Genomic DNA, 23,747 nt, shown 5'->3' with positions numbered 1-23,747 from the left:
ATTTAGGATAGCAGTGCACAGTCCTGTTGTGCTGCACCTTAAGGAATGCCTTTCACCCCATTGAGGGAGGCTCTGTGCGCAGAGGGTGGGGAAATCAAGCTGTACTTTTCTATCAGAATACATGTAAAATAAATTTGTTATTAAAAGAGAAGTTCTTCCTTTTCTTTCCTTCCTCTCGGGTGGAGGCGCCGCCATCTTCGGTAAGAAAATTAGGAAGTGAAGCCTTGCAGCTTTACAGCCTTGTTCCCTACTGCGCATGCGCAATCCCACTGGTCCCTGCTGTCTTCTGGGACCTGCGTGTCTCCCAGAAGACAGCGGGGGGGGGGGGGGGGACGTAGGAGGCACAGGACATGGCGTAGATATCTGCAGATACTGCGGCTATCTATGCCCGGAAGTGGGAGCAAATACCTGGATTAGACAGGTATCTGCCGCCCCGCCCCCCCCCCCGAAAGGTGCCAAATGTGACACCGGAGGAAGGGGAGGATTCCGAAAAGCGGAAGTTCCATTTTTGGGTGGAACTCCGCTTTAAGAACCTTATTTGTCTAGGTGGATGCAGCATCGGCCTAATGCTGCATCTGTCCCTCGCCGGCTCTAAGACTGAAAACTGAGCGATCAGAGACCGCTGATCGCTCAGTTCTCATAGCTCCATGAGCAGAGAGCCGGTGACTGTCAGTCACTGGCTCTCTGCTTTGCCCTCTCCTCGCTCACTGGAGCTCTGGGCTGTGGAGGGGCTGGGAGCAGCTGGCTCAGGCTCTCAGGGGCTCGATAAGAGGCTGAGCCAGGTGCCGGTCCAGGGTTGTGGGCGTATCCCAACCATATTGTCGCAATCTTGCCCCAGCCTGGAGCCGCTCGGTGATGTCAGCCCGCTGTCTGCTAAAAACGGGTCACAGGAGAGCAAAACTGACTGCATTCCTGTGATCCACAGGAGAAGTACAGCCAAACAAGCTTTCCCTGTACTTCTCCTTTTAAAGAGAGAGAGCGCTTTTTTTTTTTTTGTTTTACTTCATGAAAATCATTCAAAGATACCTTTTTTTTAAAGTGGTTCTAAAGGCATTCCATGCATTAAGGAAAAAACCTTCTGCATACAGCTCCCCACCCACAGCCCCCCTAAATGGTTACCTGAGCCCCATGTCGATCCAGCGATGGGCACCATAGCAGAGTCTCTCGGCTCTCTCCCTCCTCATTGGCTCATAGACAGCAGCAGACTGTCAGTCACAGCCAGTGAGGGGGGGGGGGGGGGGGGGGCTGAGCTGTGAGTTGTGTGTCTATGGACACACACCTGTCTCAGGAGTGAGCATGCGTAAGTGCCCCCATCTTTAGATGTGGTGGCTGAATTTGGTTTTTAATTTATGTATTACAGGCATTTTAGTGCCTGCATTTAAAGTTGTTCTAAAGGCAGAAGGTTTTTTAAACCTTAATGCATTCCAGCCCCCCCGAAGGCCTCATGCACACTGGACGTTATAAAAACACCAGTAGCGTTAGCTGGAGAAAGCTGTGGCTGTAGAATGAGTTTTGCAGCGTTTTTGTCGTTTTTTTCAGTTTTTTTATTTTTTATTTTAGTAAAACTATACTCCCACAAAAGCTTATGGCTCAAAAATTCATAAATGCCGAATAGCCACATTTTTAAGCTTTTCTCAGACGTTTTTGCAGCTGAAAGACTCCTCTTCAAACCCACTAGTTCTGTTTTTTTTTCCAGCCAGAAAACACCCCTGCCAAAAAATGCTGATGACAGCTTATGTGTGCAATAGACACATAGGATAACATGCTGGGGAGTTTACTGGCTGCAGAAAAAAATGCCTGAATCCAAAAAAAGCAGCTTTAAAAAACATCCTGTGTGCATGAGGCCGAATACTTACCTGAGCACCATTACCATCCAGCTATGTTGCAGGAGAACCTCGACTGTCCGATGACTCTCCCTCCTCATTGGCTGAGACAGCAGGGGGCACCATTAGCTCCCGCTGTTGTCAGTTAAAGTCCGTGAGCCAATAAGGAGAGACGGGGGAGAGGCCGAGCCGCGGCTCCCTGTCTGAATGGACACACAGCAGCAGCTCGGCTCACACGCCCCTATAGCAAGTTGCTTGCTGTGGGGGCAGGAGGGAGGGTCCAGGAGTGCCAACGAGAGACCCAAGAAGAGAAGGATCGGGGCTGCTCTATGCAAAACCATGACACAGAGCGGGTAAGTATAACATGTTTGTTGTTTTTAACAAAACAAAACAAAAAAAACAAGACTTTTTAATATCGCTTTAATGATCTTGACATCCAAGGTCTCTATCTCATACACACGCATGCACACATCAGTTTAAATAGGAGGCAATTAACCTACCGGCATGTCTTTGGAGTGTGGGAGGAAACGAATACCCAAAGGAAACCCAGGCAGGCACAGGGAGGACATGCAAACTCCATGCAGTTTTTGTCCTAAATGGGATTTGAACTGAGAGCCCCCAATGCTGCAGTTCCTTACCACACTGGTCTGCCAGGCTGAGTACAGAAACATGTCTGTTGATCCTGTTAGAAATTTAGTATCCCCATCACTACCTGGGTACTGAACTGAAACAATGTTATCAGCTTTCTTCTGTGAACTACATAACCCCTCCTTCCTATGTCATGGAGATGAGGAGGGGACATGTTTGTGGTCTAAATTAGGAGAGTAGCCTGTGGTGACGCAGAATTGTAGGTATGGACTGCACTCCTTGCATGTGTTCCACCTTGGCAGCAGATGGGTGCTTGTAGTGACACTAATGGATCAGCACAGTAGAAAGGTGAACCACCAGTACTCCACTGCAGATAGTATACAGCTTTTTTTTATTTTTTTTTATGTCTCTGTCTCTGTCTCTGTCTCTGTCTCTGTCTCTATCTCTATATCTCTGCACTTCCGCCTGCAGGGGGCGTGTGCGCATCGCCGGCAAGCCACTTCTGCTATGAATACTCACAGCAGAAGACGATCTGTGGGTGCCGGGCACTGAATGTTCTCTGGCACCCGCCGATCATCGGTAAAACGCACAGACTGGAGACCTGCCTATGTAAACAAGGCAGATCTCCGTTCTGAGAGAAGGGAAGGGATGGCTTACACCCCAGATAGAGAGGAGCCAATATGGTGCGAGAAATTTCCAAACATGAATCTCAGTGGATTTTCTTGACCAATACACTCAGCCCCAATGGATTAAACATAGATTTAGATTTAAATTGCTTTATTAGTAATTATTAATGCTTGAGGAATCTTTCCATTCAAGCATAGATCTTCTTAGTATAGTTAAGATGCTTAGTCCATGCATGATTTATAAGGAATAATTACTTTTATATATTTTTTTTTTACATTTGTATTTCTGTGATGTGAGGTCATAGAAGTATACTACTCTTATGCCCTGTACACATGCTCGGACATTCCGACAACAAAATCCATCTGATTTTTTTCCGACGGATGTTGGCTCAAACTTGTCTTGCATACACACGGTCACACAAAGTTGGTCGGAAATTCCGAACGTCAAGAACGCGGTGACGTACAACACATACGACGAGCCGAGAAAAATGAAGTTCAATAGCCAGTGCGGCTCTTCTGCTTGATTATGAGCATGCGTGGCACTTTGTGCGTCAGAATTGTCTACACACGATCGGAATGTACGCGATCGGATTTTGTTGTCGGAAAATTGTAGATCCAGCTCTCAAACTTTGTGTGTCGGAAATTCCGATTGAAAAAGTCTGATGGAGCCCACACACGGTCGGAATTTCCGACAACAAACTTGCATCACACATTTTCCGTCGGAAAGTCCGACCGTGTGTACGGGGCATAAGAGTAATTGCTATTAAGTGTATCAACTTCTTTTTAAATGTGTAATGATTCCCTTTTAAGTTGCTTTTTAATATATATTGATTGTTTTTTATACAAATATAGTTTTAATTAGATAATGGCAATGTCTGACACACCAGCTTTGAGCGTCATTATCAAATGGATTACTATTAAAGATTTATATATACATATATTTCTTCCTGAGGTTCCAAGGTAATAATTTAGGAAGATATTGAAATGTTATAGTAGACAAACCCAGATATTCTTGGTTTGTTGAATTATTTTATCATGTTAGAGTGGCATCCATTGATGTTTTAGTGCCTTTTATATGTAGGCGTAATGATATACACATTGTTCTAATAAAATACTTTGAGGTTGTTAAATATCTGTTGGGGTTGGAAACGATACCCCTAGATGTTACAATCCACTTCACTAAAACAATGTGATAGCAATCTCTGTGATCGCATTGTAGTTCGAGATAATGCCACTAGGGATGGATGGGACGCTGTGCTCAAGCGGCCCATTCAGTATGACTCCTAGCTGTGAGCGGTGAATTATCCGATGGCGCTCGTGATGACGTTTACGGAAGGGTCCCGCTCCTTATGGTATTTAAATGATGAGTTGCGTTGCGTGGCCATGCCCTCTGAAGACGGAATGACGAAACGCGTCAGTGGGTGATCACGCAACTCACCGGCTCCATAAAGTAAACGTCATCCCAAGAGGGACTCATCGCGGTGGTTGGTTCGTTTGGAACGCCGATTAGCTTGACGGTAATACTGTCACATGCAGGTTATCTTTTTAAACTTCTTGAGAGCGGATTCCCCAGTAAGAGCGCTGCAGCCTTACAATTGGAAGGATACTACAGGTGCAGTTAACGCTTACCTCTGGTAAACAAATACACAAAGGATTGTGCACGAGGTGGAATGGTGAAGGTGTAACAGCAAATGATTCACAGTATAAGATCTTGTCTGGATCAGAAGTATATCACCACGTCTTCACCTTTTATATATTTCACTTTATTGAACTGTCAATAGGAGGAGTGGGCTTTGCACACTTTTTTATGCTTATTGCTAATAGATAGTCGGACATTTTAATGAAAATTAATGTATGGTGTGATCTCACATGAGAGGACTTTGTTACTGCAGTATATGAGTTATCATATGTTTAAATATTTCATGCTATTCATATGTAGCACTGTTAATGCTTTGTTGTTAACAATTAAGCATATATTTTTATAAAGTAACGCAGTGCCTTATCGCCAAAAAAAAATGGTTGAAAACCCTTTTTTCTCCAGAAATAATTCTGCTTTAAAGCCTTTAACTAAAAAAAAAATTAAAAAATACAGATCCTGTTCCCTCAAAGCATGTTATACAGAACAGTACTTGTGCTGTGTCATTTGGACCTCCGTATCACCTGAAATACCTGGCTGTTCCTGCCTGGCTATACCTTCCCCTCTGCAAACTGACCACAATAATCATGCTGCTGAGCCCTGATACCGTGGTCAGTTTGCGTGATTCTGTCATCCGCAGCCTGCTATCTATCTCCTGTGTCCTTCTCCCCCCTCTGCCTTTCTCTGCTCGTACGCCCTCTCCTGTTGCTCTCATATCTTCTATTAAATACTCCCATCCTCTCTGTACCATTATAATAATAATTGTGCCTGTGTAAAAAAAATCTGCCCGATTTGTGCCTATACAAGCACGGCTCCCGGCGCTCAGCTGATTGTGTCTCTCTGTCGCTCTCTCTCTCTCTCTGTCGCTCTCTCTCTCTGTCGCTCTCTCTCTCTGTCGCTCTCTCTCTCTCTGTCGCTCTCTCTCTCTCTGTCTCTCTCTCTCTCTGTGGCTCTCTCTTTCTCTGTCGCTCTCTCTTTCTCTGTCGCTCTCGCTTTCTCGCTCTCTCTCTGTCGCTCTCTCTCTGTCGCTCTGTCGTTCTCTCTCTGTCTCTCTGTCGTTCTCTCTCTGTCGCTCTGTCGTTCTCTCTCTGTCGCTCTGTCGTTCTCTCTCTGTCGCTCTGTCGTTCTCTCTCTGTCGCTCTGTCGTTCTCTCTCTGTCGTTCTCTCTCTGTCGCTCTGTCGTTCTCTCTCTGTCGCTCTGTCGCTCTCTCTCTGTCGCTCTGTCGCTCTCTCTCTGTCGCTCTGTCGCTCTCTCTCTGTCGCTCTGGCGCTCTCTCTCTGTCGCTCTGGCGCTCTCTCTCTGGCGCTCTCGCTCTGGCGCTCTCTCTCTCTCTGTCTGCCGCGCTTTCTCTCTGTCTGCCGCGCTTTCTCTCTGTCTGCCGCTCTCTGTCTGCCGCTCTCTGTCTGCCGCTCTCTGTCTGCCGCTCTCTGTCTGCCGCTCTCTGTCTGCCGCTCTCTGTCTGTCGCTCTCTGTCTGTCGCTCTCTGTCTGTCGCTCTCTGTCTGTCGCTCTCTGTCTGTCGCTCTCTCGCGCTCTCTCTCTGTCGCTCTCTCGTTCTTTCTCTCTCTCTCTCTCTCTCGTGCTCTCTCGTTCTTTCTCTCTCTCTCTCTCTCTCTCTCTCTCTCTCGCGCTCTCTCTCTCTCTCTCGCGCTCTCTCTCTCGCGCTCTCTCTCTCGCGCTCTCTCGCTCTCTCTCTCGCGCTCTCTCTCTCTCTCTCTCGCGCTCTCTCTCGCGCGCTCTCTCGTTCTCTCTCTCTCTCTCTCTCTCTCTCTCTCGCTCTCTCGTTGTTTCTCTCTCTCTCGCGCGCGCTCTCTCGTTCTCTCTCTCTCGTTCTCTCTCTCTCTCTCTCTCTCTCTCTCGTTCTCTCTCTCTTTCTCTCTCTCTCTCTCGCGCTCTCTCGTTCTTTCTCTCTCTCTCTCGCGCTCTCTCGTTCTTTCTCTCTCTCTCTCGCGCTCTCTCGTTCTCTCTCTCTCTCTCTCTCTCTCTCGCGCTCTCTCGTTCTCTCTCTCTCTCTCTCTCTCTCTCGCGCTCTCTCGTTCTCTCTCTCTCTCTCTCTCTCTCGCGCTCTCTCGTTCTTTCTCTCTCTCTCGCTCTCTCCCCTGACGTCAGCAAGAGGGCTCGGCCCCACCCACTGCAGCCGTGAGCTAAAGAGAGGAGAGGAATCGGCTGACATAAGAGGGAGGTGTTTTATAGTCCATGGAAAGAATTGGGCAGGGGTGACTACACTGCTTGGCTTTTCAGTGCAGCAGTGGCACTGTTGTCGGCACATGCAAGAAGTTAGGAGCTTGATAGATTTCTGGCAGGATCAGCAGGTACTTTTCTGAACTTGCAACATTTTTAAAGAGACAACAGGAGAAATGTGCATGTATTGCGGGATATACTGATCATTTATTTGTTGTCCTTGCTTCCACTTTCCATCAATGGGTCAGATATTTGGATGAACTATTTTTCTTCGGTGTCCTTGGATCTGCCAATCAGCATCTCTCCTCATATCCGTTCTCGGACGTCCTGCCTGTCCGCACAGCTGTGGACTCGGCAGCTGTTGGCAGGATGATTTCCGTGGACATCATCGCTGTGGTTACCAGTTTAATTTTGAAAGTGATCCTAGCGCAAGTGTTAATGTCCTCAGCCTTCCTGACCTATCACCCATTAACCTCATCGCTGCTGGGAGAGATTGTGCGCTACTGTGGCTACAAAAGCCCAATTTTACAAAGTGTTATTAGACCTTTGTTAGGGGAAAAAATAAATCTAGCAGCATACCTCATTTACTATAGTCCTTGCTGTCCTCTCGTTTTTGTGCAGGTTGGCATTTCTGTATTCATTGAATTTTCTCTGTCCTGCGTTTTTTGCCTGTGGGGTGTTTGCAGGGACCCCTGGAGCCGTAGCGTGACCACCCCCTACATGTGCACCCCCAGCTAAGACTACACCTGACATGCCGATGCTTTATGTGCCGACACAAGCAGCCCAGAAGCTGTATATCTCAGGTCACTCTCCTGCTGATCTTTTATTAACCACTTGCCGATCCGACGCCGTCGTCATACTGCGTGAAAGGTGGCACGATCTCGCAAATCGCCGTAGCTGTACGTCGGTTCAGGAACTCGCTTTTGTGGGCACACACGCTCCCATTGGCCAGCGGGGGGGAGCCAATCAGAGGGTCCGGTGGACTCTGTTTCCGCCGGCCACCCGCTATCGTTCCCCTGCAGTAACAAAAAAGGGATCTGCCTGTGTAGGGGAGATCACACAGATCCTGTCTTTCTGCTATGCTATGTGTGTTTTCCCAGTGAGCCCATCCCCCAATACAGTTAGAACACACACGAGGGAACACATTTAACAACTTGATCGCCCCTGAGGTTAACCCCCTCCGTGCCAGTGTCATTGGTACAATGTCAGTGCATATTTTTAGCACTCATCACTGTAATGATGTCACGTTCCCAAAAAAAGGGGTCAAAAATGTCAGGTGTCCGATCTGTCTGCCGCAATGTCGCAGCCCTGCTAAAAATCACTGATTGCCGCCATTACTAGTAAAAAAAAAAAAAAAAATCGTACACACGATCGGACTTTAGGCTTACAAGCGTTTTACAGCTACACCCGTTTTTGTTTAGCCAATAGAAAGCACTAGGGGGAGGAGAGGGGGAGGAGATTGGATCTGGAGAGCTGCTGTTTTGAGCAGAAAACAAGCGACAAAAAGCTTGTAAAATTCTCATGTTGCAGATTTTTCAGGCGTTCCCTTTGAAGTCTATGGGCCCAATCTGCCAAAAGAAGTTCTTGTACTTTTTTTTGAGTGACAGGCATTTTGCTTCAGGCAACAGAATGCTCATATGTGAACAGGGACCATTGAAATGAAAGGGGTTTGGCTTGTTGAGCGTTTTTTTTTTTTAGAGCTTAAAGCAGAAAATCGCTCAGGTGTGAATGGGGGGGGGGCCTAATACTTGCCCCTGTATATAAAAATAAAATGCTTATCAGTCCAATGTTGTCTTGCTTGCAGGGAAAGTTCAGTGCTCTTCTCCAGTGCTGAAATCTTGAATTGAGCCCCAGTACATGCGCGCACACACACAGGTCTATGGGACATTGCAGACCCCCACAGCATGTTTGCGCATGCATAACTGGAACATGTAAAGAAATGTTGCATGCCCTGCCAGTAAACTGGCAGAGACCCCGCAGAGTTTCTGTGCATGTGCGAGATTCCACTGCTTCCTGAATACATGCTGGAAAGTTAATTGGCTCCTGTCTTGAGTTGTACGATCCTTGGGGGCAGGGACTGATGTGAATGTAAAATATGTAAAGTGCTGCATAAATTGTCAGCGCTATATAAATAAATAAATGCATATGATTACATTTCTGTGCATAAATGTGACAACTAATGAATTTTTATTCATTGTTTATTTAATTGACCCCTTTAATATCTTTTTTTTTTTTTTTTTTCCCTCTTCAGGATAAAGTGGCCAATGTTTGGTGTAGTTTGAGCATCCTCTTTAAAATTAAAACTATTTTGTCAGCGGAGACCCAGTTAAAAGTTAGGTAAGCCAATCTTTAATTTTTTTTTTTTTTTTTTCTGCAGAACATATTTTATTTATTTATTTTTAAACATGTAAATAATGTTATTCTTGTCATTGTGTATTTGGGCAAAGCAGACAGGCCTATTTCAGGTCTATCTGCACCACTTGACACCAGTTTCTATATCAGAATGAAGCTCTGAGCCTAAAAAATAACAGAACTGACCAACTTCAATATAGAAAACTGGCAGAGATCACCTTCTGATTGGACATGACGTACCGAGTATGAATTGTCTATCCTGGCAGACGGCTCACATGCCTTGTCTCTGTTCGCACAGTGAACACACTTTTCCCTCAACACCCCCTTGCTTTTTGGGAGTGTCCTGGAATATATGAGCGCTTGCACCCTTTTGTTAAAGTGGTTCTAAAGGCTGAAGGTTTTCTTACCTTCATGCATTCTATGCAGTAAGGTAAAAAAAACCTTCTGTGTGCAGCTACCTCTCCCCAGCCCCATCTAAATACTTACCTGAGCCCAATCTTGATCCAGCGATGTACAAGAGAGCAGCTTCTCTCCCGACTCTCTCCCTTCTCATTGGCTCAGACTCATTGGCTCCTGCTGCTGTCAATCACAGCCAGTGAGGAGGGAGTAGGGGGCGGGGCTGAGCCCCATTCTGTGTGACAGTGGACATACAGAACGGGGCTCGGGACAGTAGTGCCCCGTAGCAAGCGATTTGCTATTGAGGCACTCAGCAGGTCGGGAAGAGCCCAGAGCATCAGCGGGAGACCTGAAAAAAAGGAGGATCAGGGCTGCTCTTTGCAAAACCACTGCAATATTTTGCTTTCCCATTTTGCAACATTATGTTGTACATTTTTTCAGGGAGGAGGAGATATATTTTGACTCTAGAATGAACCACGGATTGTACATTTCCTCTAAATAATTCAAATTTAGTTTTTTTTCTGTCTTTTTAGTTTTGCCTGCACTTTGCTGGGGGTTCTGCCAACTTGTCTCAAATTAACTATGAGCCCGACTCTCAGGGGATTCAAACTTTCCTTGGTAAGTTCAAATTGCCATTTTTTTTTTTTTTGTACAATTTTATTATTACTTTTTGTTTATTTTCTGCATATTCTACTGAGTATATCAATAGGCTGCATGTAGTTAAAGAGGAATGTTCATGGAAATGATTCCCTTTATTGTCTGTCCCACACCCTCAAACAGGAATTGCTTGCAAAAAAAAAAAAAAAAAAAACACAAGTTTTTTTACAAAAAAAAAATGCGCCCTCAAGGGGTGTGCCCATGATTCTCTGCACTCACAGGAAGTGGGTTGGATGACACTGAAACTGGCAGAGGACCGGCAGCTCAGATGGAGGAGGATACGGGATCCAGAGTTGGAGTTACCTTTTTAATACAGATGGTGTTTGTGTGTGGAAAGGTGTTGGGGTCAGATGGGCTTTAACCACTTCAGCCCCGGAGGATTTGGCTGCTGAATGACCAGGCCATTTTTTGCGATTCGGCACTGCGTTGCTTTAACTGACAATTGGGCGGATGTGCGACGTTGTACCCAAACAAAACTGACATCCTTTTGTTCCCACAAATAGAGCTTTCTTTTGTTTAGTATTTAATCACCTCTGCGGTTTTCATTTTTTTGCGCTATAAACCAAAAAAGAGCGTCAATTTTGAAAAAAACACAATATTTTGTACTTTTTGCTATAATAAATATCCCCCTTTTTAAAAAAAACAAAAAAAAAAAAAAAAAACAAATTTTTTTCTCAGTTTAGGCAGATATGTATTCTTCTACATATTTTTGGTAAAAAAAATCGCAATGAGAGTATATTGATTGGTTTGCGCAAAATTTATAGGGGATAGATTTATAGCATTTTTATTATTAATAATTTTTTTTTACTAGTAATGGCGGTGATCTGCAATTTTTATCATGACTGCGACATTATGGCGGACACATCAGACAATTTTGACACATTTTTGGGACCATTCACATTTATACAGCAATCAGTGTTCTAAAAATGCATTGATTACTGTATAAATGACACTGCCAGGGAACATCGTGACCGTCGGCAACCCCGCAGTGCAGCAGGTGCACACACGCCTGCTAATCCCAATCCCGCAAGCCAAAGTATAGCTACGACGGTTAGCAGGATTGTGCCGACCTGCCGCAGTAAAATGATGGCGGCTGGTCGGCAAGCGGTTTAAGGAAAAGTACAGCCAAAGCTTGTTTGGCTGTACTCCTCCTCCTATGGATCACAGGAGTGCAGTTTGTTCTGCACTCCTGTGACCTGTTTTCAGCAGACAGCAGGCTGCAGCCCACTGTCGGCTGACGTCACAAAGCCGGTCCAGGCTCTGGCAAGATCACGACAATGGAGTCGAGATCCGCCCACATGCCTGGACTTGCACCCGGCTCAGCCTCAGTGAGGCGCTGAGATGAGAGCCTGAGCCAGCCGCTCCTGCCGCCTCCACAGCCCAACGCTCCAGTGGGTGGGTGGGGGGGACAAAGCAGACCGCAGTTGCTGACAGTCACCAGCTCTCTGCTCCGGGAGCCCTGAGAACCGAGCGATCAAACACCACCGATTGCTTGGTTCTCAGTCTTAGAGGTGGCGGGGGACAGATGCAGCATCTGACCGAGGTAAGTATGATTCGGAAAAAAATAATAAAAATAAAACTCAAACTTCACTTTTAAAGAAGAATTCCAGGTATGGATATTTTTTTATATGGTTACATTGATCCAGCTTGGACCTATGTAACAATGCATTTATCATACCTGTGGGATCTCCCTGAAAGCTGGAAATTGCTGTAATAGGCATCTCTGCCACCTTCCAGTTCCCATGCTAACCAGCTGCCCTGCTGTATTGTGAAACACAGGGGGTCGCCCACTAGCCTCAAACACCATTCAGAGTTCGCATTGCTATTTTCTCAATGAATGCAATGCGTTCTCTGAGTGGACAAGGAGATTGTGTTGTCACCGCTCCGCCTCTCCACCCCGTTCAATTAGAGAGCATTTTGCATGCCTTGAGAAAATGCAAAGCGATCTCTGAATGGCACCCATTGGCCGATCTGAGCAAAAATGGATCCGGATAGCCGCACTCCAAGAAAATTCCTGCTGCAGTTTGCATTTTATCCTGTTTTGTGTAGACTGAGTCTTCAATAAAGGAATTTTCTTGGAGTGCGGCTATCCGGATCCATTTTTGCTCAGGTTGGCCAATGGGTGCCATTCAGAGATTGCTTTGCATTTTTTCAAGGAGTGCAAAATGCTCTCTTATTTGGACGGGGTGGAGAGTCGGAGCGGTGACATCCATTTTTGCTCGTGCATCATACATACTGAGCCAGCACCCTTTGGCAGGGAAGGTGATATTCAGGAACAGACGCCTGGAGCGGGTTTTCTTCTTACCCATTGGCCCGACCTCCTTTGTTCACAATGCAGCAGGGCAGCATGCCCCCCCCCCCCCCCCAAAGCTAGTGGAGATCACTGGAGTAGCGTTGCCTATTACAGTGATTTTGTGGGGGATCCCACAGGTTTGGTATACACAGTTACAGTAAATTGGTCCATGCTGGAACATTTTAACTATGCAAAAACATCCATACCTCAAATTCTTCTTTAGAAAAGTGTGTGCCATCCATAGCCATGAACCAGGGTTATGACTAAGGCCTTATAGGCTGAAACGCGTCAACTGATTTATTCAGCGTTTGTTCACTATGGCTATTCAATTAAAGCAACGACCGGAATGCGGGTTATTTTTTCTAAATTACTCTACTCTACAGAGATTGTGGATCGAGCACCTGGGAGCTCTGCTATCTATGTGGTGTATGGGTAGTAGCACTGACTTTTCTGTTTAGAAGATGTTGATTATACCAGCAGACTGCCGAGCCTTGATATCCCTTTAATTATGTTTTTTGTTTTTTTTTCCAAGGTAATCTGTGCCTTGTCCTTCTTCCTTTTCTCCTTCCAAGTCCATGAAAAGTCCATTCTCCTGGTGTCCTTGTAAGTAGTCGTGCTTCTCTGCCATGAGCTTGCTTCATGATTCGATCATCTTGTTTGGTTATGATACAAGGTTTTATCTATGTGTACTCTACATTCGATTTGGTATTCTCAGAGACCTCAGCCACACATAGGAATCTGATCATTTGGGAATTTACACTTCCAAGGTGACAGATCATTATCCCCGGAAAAGAACTAAATGGCAACAAAGGATCTCACCTATTTTTATAAAGAAAAGGGAGATGTCAACTGTAAAGGGTTGTCAGAAAATTTCCAGTGCAGAATTGCTTGTTATTAACCACTTGCGTTTTGGAACATTTTTTACCCACTTCATGACGAGGGCATTTTTTTTTTTTTTCTATTTAGCGCTGTGCTACTTTAACTGGTGATTGCACAGTCAGTCAACACTGTACCCAGGGGCTCAACTACCGCGAGGCTAACAATGCATGTGCCTTGGGCGGCATTTTTCTGGGGGGGGCAGCACCTGCACTGGCATAATGGCTGCAGCAGAGACATGCGGTGAGGTCAGTGGCTGGTGAGGCACTGGTTAGTATCAGAGCCAGACACACAAAAGTTACATACGCCGCGATCGTTGGAGCGAGAGCAATAATTCTAGCACTAGACCTCCTCTGTAACTCTAAACGTGTAACCTGTAAACAATTTTAGTGTCTCCTATGGAGATTTTTAAGTACTGAAGTTTGGCACCATTCCATGAGTGTGCGCAATTTTAAAGCGTGACGTGTTGCTTGGCGTAACCTCATCTTTCATATTATACAAAAAAGTCGGGCTAACTTTAGCGGTGTTTTTTTATATATAATATATTATATTATCTTATATTATAGTAAAACCTTGGGTTAGGAGCATAATTTGTTCTGGAAACAAGCTTGTAATCCAAAGCACTTGTATATCAAAGCGAATTTCCCCATAAGAAATAATGGAAACTCTAATGATACATTCCCCAACCATTTATTCATAGGTCCTTCAGTTTATCCGCTTCCCGACCGGCGCACAACTATGTCGGCAGAATGGCACGGCTGGGCAAAAGGGCGTACCTGTACGTCCTTTTGAATTCCCCACCGTGCCATTGCATGCGCGCACGCCGGCCGGGTGCTCCGTGAGTCGGGTCCCGTGGACTCTATCGCCGCGGGGATACCCGCGATCGTCTCACGGAGAGCAGGAACAGGGAGATGCTGATGTAAACAGCATCTCCCCGTTCTGCCTAGTGACAGTGTCACTCGATCTCTGCTCCCTATCATCGGGAGCAGAGATCAGTGATGTGTCACACACACAGCCCAACCCCCCTACAGTTAGAAACACCTCCCTAGTACTGACTTAACCCCTCCCCGCCCCCTAGTGATTAACCCCTTCACTGCCAGTGTCATTTACACAGGAATCCAATGCATTTTTTTTAGCACTGATTGCTGTATAAATGACAATGGTCCCAAAAATGTGTCAAAAATGTCCAATCCATAATGTCGCAGTCACAATAAAAATCGCTGATCGCCCCCAAAACTAGTAAAAAAAAAAAAAAAATTATTAATAAAAATGCCTATTTTGTAAACGCTATAACTTCTGCGCAAACCAATCAATAAACGCTTATTGCGATTTTTTTTTTTTTTTTTTCCAAAAATATGTAGAAGAATACGTATCGGCCTAAACTGAGGAAAAAAAACGTTTTTTTATATATTTTTGGGGGATATTTATTATAGCAAAAAGTAAAAAATAATTCGTTTTTTTTTTTTTTCAAAATTGTCGCTCTTATTTTGTTTATAGCGCAAAAAATAAAAACCGCAGAGGTGATCAAATACCACCAAAAGAAAACTCTATTTGTGAGAAAAAAAAGGACATCAATTTTGTTTGAGAGCCACGTCGCACTTGTCGCACTTGGCGCAATTTTCAGTTAAAGCGACGCAGTGCCAAATCGCAAAAAGTGCTCTGGTCAGGAAGGGGGTAAATTCTTCCGGGGGTGAAGCGGTTAAAGTCCATATAAAAAGATTATAGTAATGTGATCAGGTTGTGTAACCATAAAATGTCCATCCACAAATGGAAGCCTCCACAAGGTGATTAGAAGCAAAATCCAGCAGGAGCTCCAGAGTATAAAAGAGAAGAGAGGCGCCTCTAAGTGTAGAAATATGTTGCTAAATGTTGTACCTTCTTTAAATGTAACCATATTGCTACACTTAGAGGCGCCTCTCTTCTTTTATATACTCAGTTGTGACATGACGCTACTTGTATAACAAGTCGAAATTTATTTTAAAATGTTGTTTGTCTTGCAAAACGCTCTCAAACCAAGGTTTTACTCTCTCTCTCTGTGTGTGTGTGTGTGTGTGTGTGTGTGTGTGTGTGTGTGTGTGTGTGTGTGTGTGTGTGTGTGTGTGTGTGTGTGTGTGTGTGTGTATATATATAATGTTTGGGTGTTCTGAGTAATTTTCTAGCAAAAAAAATGATGATTTTTACATGTAAAAGAGAAGTGTCAGAAAGGGTTAATTACCATAAGTAAGTGTAATGCCGCGTGCACACGACCGGACTTTTCATCGGACTGAACCCCGAAGGACTTTTCAACGGAGTTCCAACGAAGCGGACTTGCCTACACACGATCCCACCAAAGTCCGATCGTTTCGAACGTAATGACGTACGACCGGACTAGAATAAGGAAGTTCATAGCCAGTAGCCAATAAGCTGCCCTAGCGTCCTTTCTTGTCCGTCGGACTAGCATACAGACGAACGGATTTTTCGATCGGACTCGAGTCCGTCAGAAAGATTTGAAACATGTTCTATTTCTAAAGTCCGACAGATTTTTCGGCAGAAAAGGTCCGATGAAGCCCACACACGATCGAATTGTCCAACGGATTCGTTCTGTCTGACCAGTTCAGTCGAAAAGTCCGGTCGTGTGTACACGGCATAAGTGTTAAGGTAATTTACTGTATTTTCTAAAACTGTACTCAAGCAGGTGGCTTAACGGACAAATTACTGAAGTTTGAAGTTATAACTTCCAACCAGTAATTTCACAGTAAATAGATAAATAATAAATTATTACCTTATAACATATAGCATAAGAACATATAATTTAGCTTGAATATAACAGTACCTTTTCAGCAGCAGATTCTCTCCCTGTGTGAGAAATATATATATATATATATATATATATATATATATATATATATATATATATATATATATATATATATATATATATATATATATATATATATATATATATAATATATATATTTTTTTTTTATATATATATATATATTTTATTTATTTTTTTTTTTATATATATTTTATTTATTTTTTTTTATATATATTTTATTTTTTTTTTTTATATATATTTTATTTATTTTTTTTTATCTGATTTTTATTATTTTCCAAGAAATTACAAAGTAAAATATAATAAAATTACAAAGAAGAAGCTATAATAAGCAATCTGATGGTGCAAATACCAATATAGGTTCCTTTTAACGTTTTGAATGCTTTTAAGTGCAGAGGGGGGATTTGGGATCTTACAGACCCCAGATTTCTCCATAAAGAGGACCGGTTACATACCTATTGCTGTCCCAAGCATGTTTACATTCCTTGTGACAGCAATAAAAGTGTCCCTCCTGTGCTCGCATGAGCGTGCGCAATTTTAAAGCGGCTGGGGTGGGACAAATTTAGGTGGAGGTGGGGGGGGCGCCCAATTTTACTCTTACCTATGGTAGCAGAAAACCAAAATACACTACTGAATGTACCCAATTGAAATTTATATAATTTAAAATACATTTAGGCCAAAATGTATTCTGCTACATGTTTGTGTGAAAATTATAGTGTCTATAAACTATGGTAATATTATACACTGGTGTATATGCTGGAATTTTTTATTGATTTCTTTTTTTATACTAGTAATGGCGGCGATCAGCAGCTTATAGTGGGACTGTGATAGTGTGGGGGGCAATCCGACATTAACTGACACTGGGTGGGAACTGATTAACTGACACTGACATCTCCAGTGACACAAATACAGTGATCAGTACTAATATTATACACTGTCACTGTACTAATGACACTGGCTGGGAAGGGGTTAACATCTCGGGGTAATCGAGGGGTTAAGTGTGTGCGTATTATGCGCTGCCTTTTATTAAAACTGTATTTGCTCATTCTCTCTGAGGAAGGGGGGGGGGGGGAACACATGTGCCCTGAATCGAGAAGAAGGCAGTGACGTACCTGTACAGTGCGAGTGGGCGGTCATAAAGTGGTTAAAGTAGTTGTGTCTTTAACATTGTACGTTCACTTTCAAATACAGTCATAACTAAGCAGGTACCATAACTGATTTTGCTTAGTTTCAGAAATGACCTTTCCTTAACAAAGGTAAAAAGTTCTGTACTGTGAGCATGCATCTCCTCTTCCTGATAGTGAGGGTTTGGGGTTACAGGACACTGTGCAGACACACCATGTGTCTGTACTCCATCATCTGTTCAACCTGAGGCGAGAGGCAGGCTGTGATTAGTTGGGGGAGGGGGGTGCCAGAGGCAGGCTGTGATTGAGAGGGGGGGGTGTGTGCCAGAGGCAGGCTGTGAATGGGTGGGGGGGGGGAGTGTGCCAGAGGCAGGCTGTGAATGGGTGGGGGGGGGGGGGAGTGTGCCAGAGGCAGGCTGTGAATGGGTGGGGGGGGGGGGGGGAGTGTGCCAGAGGCAGGCTGTGAATGGGTGGGGTGGGGGGGGAGTGTGCCAGAGGCAGGGTGTGAATGGGTGGGGGGGGGGGAAGTGTGCCAGAGGCAGGCTGTGAATGGGTGGGGGGGGGGGGAGTGTGCCAGAGGCAGGCTGTGAATGGGTGGGGGGGGGGGGGAGTGTGCCAGAGGCAGGCTGTGAATGGGTGGGGTGGGGGGGGGGGAGTGTGCCAGAGGCAGGCTGTGAATGGGTGGGGGGGGGGGGGGGAGTGTGCCAGAGGCAGGCTGTGATTGGGAGGGGGGATGTGCCAGAGGCAGGCTGTGATTGGCAGGGAAGGGGTGTCTGGGGCAGGCTGTGATTGGGAAGGGGGTGTGCCCAAGAACACCATCCCCACTGTCATGGAGGCAGAAACCGTCAAATCTTGGGTGAGAACCTCCTTCCCTCAGCCAGGGCATTGAAAATGGGCTGTGGATGGGCATTCCAGCATGACAATGACCCAAAAACAAAGTAGAAGCACATTAAGGTCCTGAAGTGGCCTAGTCAGTCTCCAGACCTTAACCACTTCAGCCCCAGAAGATTTGGCTGCTCAATGACCAGGCCATTTTTTTGCGATATGGCACTGCGTCGCTTTAACTGACAATTGCGCGGTCGTGCAACATTGTACCCAAACAAAATTGACGTCATTTTTTTTTTTTCCCCCCACAAATAGAGCTTTCTTTTGGTGGTATTTGATCATCTCTGTGGTTTTAATTTTTTGCTCTATAAACAAAAGAAGATTGACAATTTTGAAAAAAACACAATATTTTGTACTTTTTGCTGTAATAAATATCCCCATTTTTTTTTTTTTTTTTTTTTTTTTTTTTTTTTTAAAAAGCTATTTTTTTCCTCAGTTTAGGCCGATTTGTATTCTTCTACATATTTTTGGTACTAAAAATCGCAATATGCGTGACAGCTTTCGGCTTCACGGCCGGGCACGCACGGCGCATGCGCGAGGCGCGCTGCTCTCCCGGAGTGGACAGGCGATCTCCTGGAACGTGTCCCAGGAGATCGCCTAGAGGGAGGGACCACCTAAGGCGAAAGGAGGAGTCGCCTTGGCGGTCCCTGGGCAGAAGGAGGAAGTGGGACAGGAAGTCCCCCTCCTAAAGAAACCCCCCCCCCCCCCCCAAAAAAAAAAAAATACATGCCAAATGTGTCATGTAAGGGGGCGAGGAGTGCTTAAAGCGGAAGTTCCATTTTTGGGTGGAACTCCGCTTTAAACTTCCCTCCTAAAATTGGGGTGCATTTTATACGCCGATAAATATGGTAATTATTTCATTCATTAAAATGTGAATCAATTTTATAACTTTTTTGAAATGTGTTTTTCTGGATATTTTTGTTATTTTGTCTCTCACTGTTAAAATAAACCGACCATTAAAATTATAGACTGATCATTTCTTTGTCAGTGGGCAAACGTACAAAATCAGCAGGGGGTCAAATACTTTTTTTCCCTCGCTGTACTACTATTAATAATCAATACCTACCTTTTTTTTTATTTAATAATTTTTAATTTAATCTTTTATTTTATTTTTGATCATAATTACCTAATTATTATGGTATACTACTACTAATAATGATAATTAAATACCTACTTTTTTCTTTTTTTTGGGGGGGGGGGGGACGAAACCTGTTGAAATGTTGCTTTTGAGGTTGCATAAAATTACAATACATGTCTATATTTTTCCTCCAAAACACACTTGTCTGGTGTAAACGGGGCACACAGAGGACGTTTCAGAGAAGAACACAAAAAGAGTACATAAAAGTTCATTAGGAATCCTCCTCTGTGTACCTTGTGAGGGAACGCACTCTGATTGCAGTTCTTTCTTATTCTAATGAGCGGGATAATCATGCAATCAGTGGCCATCTTGTTTCTCACGCTGGCCCTCTGCTGAGTTTCATTGACCGGTTGTCAGTGATATGTGAACGGCCTAATCTGCGGTAATTCTTTGGTAATTGCCTGTAACGAGCCTCGGATAGCCTTGTTTACACAACACTTCACAAGCTGAGATGACCACAAAAGGGTTTGTCACCCCGGCCAGCGGCTCACAAATTGCACAGAGAGGAGGAAGTGACACCTACATTTGTTTAGGTGAGGAAATTGGCTGCAGGTTCCTTTCATGGGGTGGGGTGGGGGGGTTTTGCAGTTTGTTTTAAACTCCCTCTGTTGTGGAGAAGAGGTGGGATGGGGCATTGCACCTGGCATAGAACTACAAATTCCAGCACCTGCTAAGCAATACAAAAACAGGAAAGGTGTTTTTTTTATATTTGCATTTTGCAACAGTTTCAGACAACTGACCGTGTGCAGAAATAATGAGTCTTGGCTAAAGGGTTGGCGCTCTTGTCTTGCAGCACTGGGACCTTGGGCACCTGATATCTGCTAAGGACCCTGTCTGCATGAGGGGGGTGTTTTTCAAAAATAAGTTAACATTTAATTCATCAAGTTACAATTGCAAAAATTATTTTTATTTGCTCTTTCTGGTCTGGTAAATATGGCATTGAAAGTGTTTTATTGTGTCTGTTTTACTACTTGCCTTCTGGGCACTTTCACCCCATTCCTGACCAGGCCAGTTTTCAGCGCTGTCACACTTTGAATGACAGTTGCACGGCCATAAAACACTGTACCCAAACAACATTTTTATCATTTTTTTTCACACAAATAGATCTTTCTTTTGGTGGTATTTAATCATCATTGGGTTTTATTTTTTGCTAACAAATGGGGAAAAAAAACATTTTTGAAAAAAAAAAAAAAAACTTTTTGTTTTTTATTATAAAATTTTGCTAACAAGTAATTTTTCTCCTGCACTGATGGGGTGGCACAACTGATGGGGCGGCACAACTGATGGGCACAACTGATGGGGCAGCACAACTGATGGGCACAATTAATTGGAAACAACTGATGGGCACAACTGATGGGCACAACTGATGGGCACTTATAGGCACAACTGATGGGGCAGCACTGATATGCACTAATGGGCACAACTGATGGTGCGGCACTGATGTGCACTAATGGGCACAACTGATATGCGGCACTGATGTGCACTAATGGGCACAACTGATATGCGGCACTGACCCTCTTCTTCTATCCTATGCTCCCTCACCCACATCTTCAATCTCTCCCTTTCTAGTGGCATTTTCCCCTCCCCTCTAAAACATGCGCAGATCACTCCCATTCTTAAAAAGCCCTCACTGGACCCTACCGACCTGAACAACTTAAGACCCATCTCATTACTCCCATTCACCTCTAAACTTCTAGAACGCTTAGTCTACAACCGTATTAGCTCCTACCTCAATGAAAATAACCTTCTTGACCCCTTACAGTCTGGCTTTCGCTCGCAGCACTCCACGGAAACTACCTTACTAAAACTCACTAACGATTTACTAACTGCTAAAACCAACAGCCAGTACTCCATACTCCTACTACTTGACCTCTCTGCGGCCTTTGATACTGTTGACCACCCGCTCCTTCTCAATAAACTACATTCCCTTGGCCTCCGAGATTCTGCTCTATCCTGGTTCTCTGGCTATTTATCACAGCGCTCCTTCAGTGTCACCTACAACTCTGTCTCCTCCTCTCCATGGCCCCTTTCTGTGGGGGTCCCCCAAGGCTCGGTTCTTGGACCCCTTCTCTTCTCTATCTACACCACCTCCCTTGGTCACCTAATAACTGCCCACGGCTTCCAATACCACTTATACGCTGATGACACCCAAATCTATCTGTCTACTCCTCACCTCACTCCTTCAGTCTCCTCTCGCATTACTAACTTACTAACTGACATATCAGCATGGATGTCGCACCACTTCCTTAAACTAAATCTCTCTAAAACTGAGCTATTAATATTCCCCCCCGCCCGTGCCCCCCTCCATGACTTTTCCGTCAAAATCAACAATGCAACCATCAGTCCCTCCCCTCACGCCAGGGTACTAGGTGTAATCCTAGACTCCGACTTGTCATTTCAGCCTCAAATCCAATCGCTGTCAAAAGTTTGTAGAATTCACCTCCGTAACATCTCTAAAATTCGCCCCTTTTTAACAAATGAAACCACCAAGCTCCTCATTCACTCCCTTGTTATCTCTCGCCTTGACTATTGCAACTCCCTTCTCATTGGCCTACCGCTCCATAGGCTATCCCCTCTTCAGTCTATCATGAATGCTGCTGCCAGACTTATCCACCTTACCAACCGCTCAGTGTCTGCCAACCCTCTCCTCCAATCCCTGCACTGGCTCCCAATCACCCAGCGAATTAAATTCAAAATTCTAACCACAACATACAAAGCCATTCACAACTCTGCCCCAAGCTACATCACTAATCTTGTCTCCAAATATCACCCAAATCGACCTCTCCGCTCTTCTCAAGACCTCCTGCTTTCAAGCTCTCTCATCTCCTCCTCCCATGCTCGTCTCCAGGATTTCTCCAGAGCCTCTCCCATCCTCTGGAACTCGCTACCTCCATCTATCCGGCTATCCCCTACTCTTGCTACCTTCAGGCGATCCCTGAAAACTCATCTCTTCAGGAACGCCTATCACGTCTCCAACTAATCTCCTACCACTTCCACCAGCTCATTCCTCACAGTTACAACCTTTTGTACCACCTGCCCCACCCTATTAGATTGTAAGCTCTTCTGAGCAGGGCCCTCTTAATCCTATTGTATTGTATTGTATTATATTATAACTGTATTGTCTCCCTTTTATATTGTAAAGCGCTGCGTAAACTGTTGGCGCTATATAAATCCTGAATAATAATAATAATAATGTGCACTAATGGGCACAACTGATATGCGGCACTAATGGGCACAACCGATATGCGGCACTGATGTGCACTAATGGGCACAACCGATATGCGGCACTGATGTGCACTAATGGGCACAACTGATATGTGGCACTGATGTGCACTAATGGGCACAACTGATGGGGCGGCACTGATGTGAACTAATGGGCACAACTGATATGCGGCACTGATGTGCACTAATGGGCACAACTGATATGTGGCACTGATGTGCACTAATGGGCACAACTGATGGGGCGGCACTGATGTGAACTAATGGGCACAACTGATATGCGGCACTGATGTGCACTAATGGGCACAACTGATATGCGGCACTGATGTGCACTAATGGGCACAACTGATATGCGGCACTGATGTGCACTAATGGGCACAACTGATATGCGGCACTGATGTGCACTAATGGGCACAACTGATATGCGGCACTGATGTGCACTAATGGGCACAACTGATATGCGGCACTGATGTGCACTAATGGGCACAACTGATATGCGGCACTGATGTGCACTAATGGGCACAACTGATATGCGGCACTGATGTGCACTAATGGGCACAACTGATATGCGGCACTGATGTGCACTAATGGGCACAACTGATATGCGGCACTGATGTGCACTAATGGGCACAACTGATATGCGGCACTGATGTGCACTAATGGGCACAACTGATATGCGGCACTGATGTGCACTAATGGGCACAACTGATATGCGGCACTGATGTGCACTAATGGGCACAACTGATATGCGGCACTGATGTGCACTAATGGGCACAACTGATATGCGGCACTGATGTGCACTAATGGGCACAACTGATATGCGGCACTGATGTGCACTAATGGGCACAACTGATATGCGGCACTGATGTGCACTAATGGGCACAACTGATATGCGGCACTGATGTGCACTAATGGGCACAACTGATATGCGGCACTGATGTGCACTAATGGGCACAACTGATATGCGGCACTGATGTGCACTAATGGGCACAACTGATATGCGGCACTGATGTGCACTAATGGGCACAACTGATATGCGGCACTGATGTGCACTAATGGGCACAACTGATGGGGCGGCACTGATGTGCACTAATGGGCACAACTGATGGGGCGGCACTGATGAGCACTAATGGGCACA

General features: G+C 44.9%; 1 protein-coding gene across 1 annotated transcript in view; it reads left to right on the top strand.

The window, feature by feature from the left end:
- ALG6 (ALG6 alpha-1,3-glucosyltransferase) overlaps positions 1–23,747 on the top strand; it is a 67,986-nt gene that overhangs the window by 31,810 nt on the left and 12,429 nt on the right. Inside the window, exons 9-11 of the mRNA XM_073593818.1 lie at positions 9,106–9,191; positions 10,136–10,220; positions 13,085–13,155. Coding sequence (XP_073449919.1) covers positions 9,106–9,191; positions 10,136–10,220; positions 13,085–13,155 — 242 coding nt within the window. The remainder of the gene's footprint in view (positions 1–9,105; positions 9,192–10,135; positions 10,221–13,084; positions 13,156–23,747) is intronic.

The sequence above is a fragment of the Aquarana catesbeiana genome, linkage group LG07, assembly GCF_042186555.1.
Source record: "Aquarana catesbeiana isolate 2022-GZ linkage group LG07, ASM4218655v1, whole genome shotgun sequence".
Lineage (NCBI taxonomy): Eukaryota > Metazoa > Chordata > Amphibia > Anura > Ranidae > Aquarana > Aquarana catesbeiana.
The sequence above is the reverse complement of the archived record's forward strand: the minus strand, read 5'-3'. Positions and strand labels throughout refer to the sequence as shown.